The 5,677-nt window shown below is 42.6% G+C and overlaps 1 protein-coding gene across 1 annotated transcript; it reads right to left on the bottom strand.

The window, feature by feature from the left end:
- Nucleotides 1-875: 875 nt before the first annotated feature.
- Nucleotides 876-4,560, bottom strand: LOC139265277 (C-C motif chemokine 17-like). Its single transcript, XM_070882227.1, has 3 exons — nucleotides 4,500-4,560; nucleotides 1,085-1,205; nucleotides 876-972 (listed from the first exon to the last, which is right to left on the bottom strand). Exons 1-3 carry the CDS (start codon nucleotides 4,558-4,560, stop codon nucleotides 876-878), a joined length of 279 nt encoding a protein of 92 aa, XP_070738328.1.
- Nucleotides 4,561-5,677: the final 1,117 nt, after the last annotated feature.

Below are 5,677 nucleotides of genomic sequence, written 5' to 3' on the forward strand. Positions count from 1 at the left end.
AATAGAACATGTCATCCTTTAAACCATAGTCTCTGATTTGGGAGACATTAGAAAATACAGCATTGAAGAATAATTAAAAATTTAGTGGCCATTTCTATGTGCTTCACAGTGCAAAGACTCCGTGAGTTACTGTGCATCATGTCATGAAAATAATCAGCATTGTTCTCTTCAATCAATTTAAAGGGCCACAGTCTTTATTCAATCTGTTTCCAAAATATGTTAACAAACAAATATGATTTTTCCCGTCTGACAGTGAAGACACTTTAAATGTAAGAAGATGTAATAAAGGATCATTGTTTTGTTGACGTATGTCTATGGGCTAATATAGCTATAATTCTATGTTTTACACAGGACAGCTATAGGATGTTATATGGAAGTACATTACAATGTAATACATTTAACAAAATAGCACTTTATAAATGCATATGTCACTCACCATCAATCAGTAATTTAAATGGCTTTCTCCTTTTTAGTTACATTTTCAAATTTAGTTTTTTAATCAAATGAAAACAAGGTTTGACCTGGGAAAGATTGGTCTGGTTCTCTCAGTGAGAAAGTACCAATTGTTCCTTGTCCATACAGAGGCTGACACACCCTAACAATATTTGTAATATTAATAAAACTAAGTGAGTAAATCAGTGGCGTGTAGAAGCAGCACCGACCGTAAAGAACAGCATCAAATTTGACTGATGGCTGTTCAAAAATTTAAATTGTGTGTTTGAACCTTCCTTGCATTTCTGAATTTTCTGATGATCAGGAAACTGGTGAAAAATATAGAAAAGCAGACATTAAAAAGAAAAATGATTTTTGAAAGCTTTCTTCACTGTGTAGCCAGTCGTGGTTTCCTCATTAGTCACAAACAATCCACATTATCGTCATCCCCTCTGCTTCCTTTTGGAAAGCTTTTGCACAAGTTTCTTCACTCGTTCATCCTTTGGGTTGGAGCAGATTCTTTTGCCCTTGATCATGAATCTGAAAAGGAACAAGCTAGATTTATTTACAGGGCTAACGATGTATGGCACCGGCTCCTAATAATGGTATTTAATGCCAGGCTCCAGAAACGGACAGTGTTCTGAGTACTTACACCACCGCTTTAATCCTGCAGCTACCATCATTTTCCTGTATTTTGTATTTCTCGATAATGTTGACGTTAGGGACAGACTTTGAGTATTTCAGGCAGCAGCTTTTCCGTGTTGGATTAGGTGCTGGAAAGCAAAAATAAAAGGCTTGTGATTCACTGCTTTAAGGAAAGAAAGGGAAAATCCTGGAGTAAATAAATTAAGGCCAGACTGATGGGATTAACATTTTTTAGTCCGCTGTCTGTAAGGGTCCTTTGTGAAAAACCAAATCCCAGTGAGCACAAGCCCGCAGCACAAAATTACCCTCCTTCAGTGCTAAACTGACAATCGCAGGAGGGCTGGTGTGGCACAGCAACATATCACATTGCTGCAGTAGGGCGTATTCTTCTGATGTTGAGGCACATTGCTGGAATAGATTAGAGGAAGGTTTAATTGCGCCTTACCTGACTTCTTGATACGGGCACTGGGCACCTAAAATCTGAAATGGTATAATTTTCCAGTGCTAAATTTCCCTTACATTAATTGACACACAATAATTTTTAAAAAACGGTTGTTACTTTAATGAGCACTTATGTAGATATTTAGCCTGCCTTGTCTTGTACTAAAGCAGAATTTAAAAAGAAAATATACACTGGACATCCTTTTAATTTATCTGGTGAGTCTTCTTAACCAATAAACATATAAGACTTAATATACTGAGCATTAAACAATAGATTAGTGATATAGTGTTGGCCATATAGCTAACCATTAATTAATACATCCCAACTTGGATTGTGCTCTGCATTAAAGAATAGCTTTTAAAGTTGGTGTATGACAGGGGACAGTAAAGTGGTTATGTTAGTGGATAAGCAATCTGGGGACTTGTGCCAAAATTGGGAGAAGTGTTCCACAGACTGGTCAAGCAACAGCCTGACATAGTCATACTCATAGAATCATTCCTTTCACCCAATGTCCCAAATTCCTCCATCACCATCCCTGGGTATGTCCTGTCCCACCGGCAGGGCAGAACCACCAGGGGTGCTGGTAGAGTGTATAGTCAGGAGGGAGTGGCCCTGGGTGTCCTCAACATTGACTCCGGACCTTATGAAATCTCATGGCATCATGTCAAGCATGGACAAGGAAACCTCCTGCTGATGACCACCTACTGCCACCCTGAGCTGATGAATCAGTACTCCTCCATGTTGAACATTGCTCGGAAGAAGCTTTGAGAGCAGCAAGAGCACAGAATGTACTCTGGGTGGGGGAATGCAATCACAATTCAGTCTCGAGTTATTGGAAAAGCAATTATGATATAAAATAATAATTACTACTGACCATTACCAGGCTATCAATAAGTTAATTAGTATGTATGTAAAGAAGGTGCAGTGAACCTGGAGACGGCGCAGGTTGAACAGGTTCCCACTGGTTCTGCAGTTTAGTTCAACTCCAGCGGGGAGTTTGTTGACTGTGAGGTGGAGCATGGCGGTGAGAAAGATTGAGAAGAGGGTTGGGGCGATGACGCAGTCCTGTTTGACCCCGGTCCGGATGTGGATTGGGTCTGTGATGGATCCAATGGTAAGGACCAAGGCCTGCATGTCGTTGTGGAACAGGTGGAAGATGATGATGAACTTTTGGGGGCATCCGAAATGGAGGAGGACACTCCATGGACCCATGGACAGTGTCAAAGGCCTTTGTAAGGTCGAAGAAGGCCATGTATAAGGGCTGGTGCTGTTCTCTGCATTTTTCCTGTAGCTGTCACCCTGCAAAAATCATGTCCGTTGTGCCCCATAGGGGACGAAATCCTCACTGTGACTCCGGGAGGAACTCCTCGGCCATGGGGAGAAGACGGTTGAGGAGGACTCTAGCGACGACTTTCCCAGTGGTTGATAGCAGGGAGATTCCTCTGCAGTTGCCGCAGTCTGACCACCCCAACCTCTGTCGTCGAGCTACAGTACGCGGACGACGCCTGCATCTGCGCACATACAGAGGCCGCACTCCAGGACATAGTCGATGTATTTACTGAGTCGTACGAAAGCATGGGCCTTACGCTACACATCCGTAAGACAAAGATCCTCCACCAGCCTGTCCCCCAGTCATCAAGATCCATGGCGCGGCCCTGGACACCGTGGACCACTTCCCATATCTCAGGAGCCTCCTATCAACAAGAGCAGGCATCGACGACGAGATACAACACCACCTCCAGTGCGCCAGTGCAGCCTTCGGTCGCCTGAGGAAAAGAGTGTTTGAAGACCAGACCCTCCAAACTGCCACCAAGCTCATGGTCTACAGGGCTGTAGTAATACCTGCCCTCCTGTATGACTCAGAGACAAGGACCATGTACAGTAGACACCTCAAGTTGCTGAAGAAATATTACCAAAGATGTATCTGCAAGATCCTACAAATCCCCTGGGAGGACAGGCACACCAACATCAGCGTCCTCACTCAGGCTAACATCCTCAGCATTGAAGCACTTACCACACTCGATCAGCTCCACTGGGAAGGCCACATAGTCCGCATGTCAGACACAAGACTCCCAAAACAAGCGCTCTACTCGGAGTTCCTTCATGACAAAGGAGCCAAAGGTGGGCAGCGGAAATTCTACAATGACACCCTCAAAGCCTCCCTGATAAAGTGCAGCATCCCAATTGACACCGGGAGTCCCTGGCCCAAGACCGCCCTAAGTGGAGGAAGTGTATCCGAGAAGGAGCTGAGCACCTCGAGTCTCAACGCCGAGAGCATGCAGAAATCAAGCGCAGACAGTGGCAAGAGCGTGCGGCAAACCAATCCCACCCACCCCTTCCCTCAACGACTATCTGTCCCACCTGTACAGAGTCTGTGGCTCTCATATTGGACTGTTTAGCCAGCAAAGAACTCACTTCAGGAGTGGCAGCAACTCTTCCTCGATTCCGAGGGACTGCCTATGATGATGATGCAGTGAACCTCCAGCACTATTCCAGTTTTTGTCGGTTTAGAAACAGTGTGCTTTGAAATATCTTCTGCCAATAGTAGTTGTTATTTTATATCAGAATTGCTCTGCTAATAACTTGAGACTGAATGAATCCCCTTCAGCTTGTTTTCTTACATGACTTAGTAATTGTTTCAATGGAAGAAATTCAATTAAAGAAATGAAACCATAGAAAAACATAAACAAGGACTGGAATATATCTGTAGCTCTTGGGATAAAATATGTTTTGCTAGTTCGCATAAAAACTATTGAAGTTTGCTTAGATGTTCAGTACAGTCCTGTAAATGACATTGTTACACGTACTGAAATTTGGTGCCCAACAAGTTTCAAATCCCATTCAGAGATGGGCAATCTGACAGGATTCTGTAGAATCTATGAGTTGTTACTCTTGAAAATTTGCTTTAGTGACAAGGTTTCTTAAAAGCAGACAGTAATCAGAACTAAGCAATAAACAGGTACAATGGGATCTCACTCACCCGCTAACACAACCAAAGTGAAGACACTGAGGCCAATCAGTACCACAAGAAATTGCTTCATTTTCTCCAAAAAGGTTTCCTCACTGGTGGGACTATTCCGAAAATCTAAACTTTCTTTGAATCGCAGCTTGTATATATCCTCTCAGATGGTGAGCTTCCTTCCTAAAATCTGTGAAGGGAGGTGGTGACGGGGAGGTGGGTTTACTGTGCCCCAGTGGAAACTCTGATAGTGACCAGATTGATTCACCCCTCCATCTCCTATATTTAGCTGTTTCCTTTACATTTCTGTTTGCATGAACCAACTATTCACAGAAGGCAGAGGATTGGTGGTTATCACTGAACAGCATTTATTTTTTTACAAACTACAGGTTGTTTTAGTTTTGATTGGTGGCCAAATTTATTCTAATTTTTATCGTACTCAGAAAAGTTGTTTCTTCCTGCTTGGATTAATTTCTTAATTTTCTACAGCTTACCTTCTCAGTATATCTCATTAGCATATCTCTGCTCCTCATCTAAACCACACAACTGCCTGCAAAGAGCTACAGAGAACAAATTGACAACGCTTCCGTACTCAGTGTAAAAGTATGACCATCAGGTTAGAAAATATATTTAGTTCTTTGTAACAAGGTCAACTGAGGTGCAGAAGTTAGATGCCCACATTGACGGACTTTCATGTCATGCAGTGGAACCTCGTTTATCCTGTAGAACCTATAAGGTTGCAGATAATTGAGGCTCCAGCTGACCCAACCTTGCCTGGCCTAAAGCTGCATCCAAGTTGGGTAAAAGATTTGTCCTGACCCAAACCTAAGTTGAAGCCCAATGCAAAAATAAAAGACTGGACCTGAGTCCCCAAACCAACATGATTCATGGTTGCTGCTCAATGTGGGTAGAAGTTGCAGCAAAGTGCAGGAAAAAGACCCAAAATTATAGCCACGAATTTAAAAATCCCAACTTGATGCTGCAAATTCCAAACATTCAGTGAGCAGACAATAAAAAATATACATAATGAGAACTTTACTTCTGTCTATCTTTCTTTCTTTCTTTCTTTCTTTCTTGCTTGCTTTCTTGCTTTCTTGCTTTCTTTCTTATCTAACCATTCTCTGGGTAAAGAACCTTCAGCTGAATTCCCTATGATGGTCATCATTATTATAGGCGGTCCCTCATATCGAGGATGACTT

The sequence above is a fragment of the Pristiophorus japonicus genome, chromosome 6, assembly GCF_044704955.1.
Source record: "Pristiophorus japonicus isolate sPriJap1 chromosome 6, sPriJap1.hap1, whole genome shotgun sequence".
NCBI lineage: Eukaryota > Metazoa > Chordata > Chondrichthyes > Pristiophoridae > Pristiophorus > Pristiophorus japonicus.

What these genes read in the sequence shown, in the direction of transcription:
- LOC139265277 (XM_070882227.1), bottom strand. Translation starts at nt 4,560, where the DNA reads ATGAAGCAATTTCTTGTGGTACTGATTGGCCTCAGTGTCTTCACTTTG. An exon ending in CACTTTGGTTGTGTTAGCGG is followed by an intron (nt 1,206 to 4,499) that starts GTGAGTGAGATC and finishes TTTGCTTTCCAG; the next exon opens with CACCTAATCCAACACGGAAA. An exon ending in TGCAGGATTAAAGCGGTGGT is followed by an intron (nt 973 to 1,084) that starts GTAAGTACTCAG and finishes GTTCCTTTTCAG; the next exon opens with ATTCATGATCAAGGGCAAAA.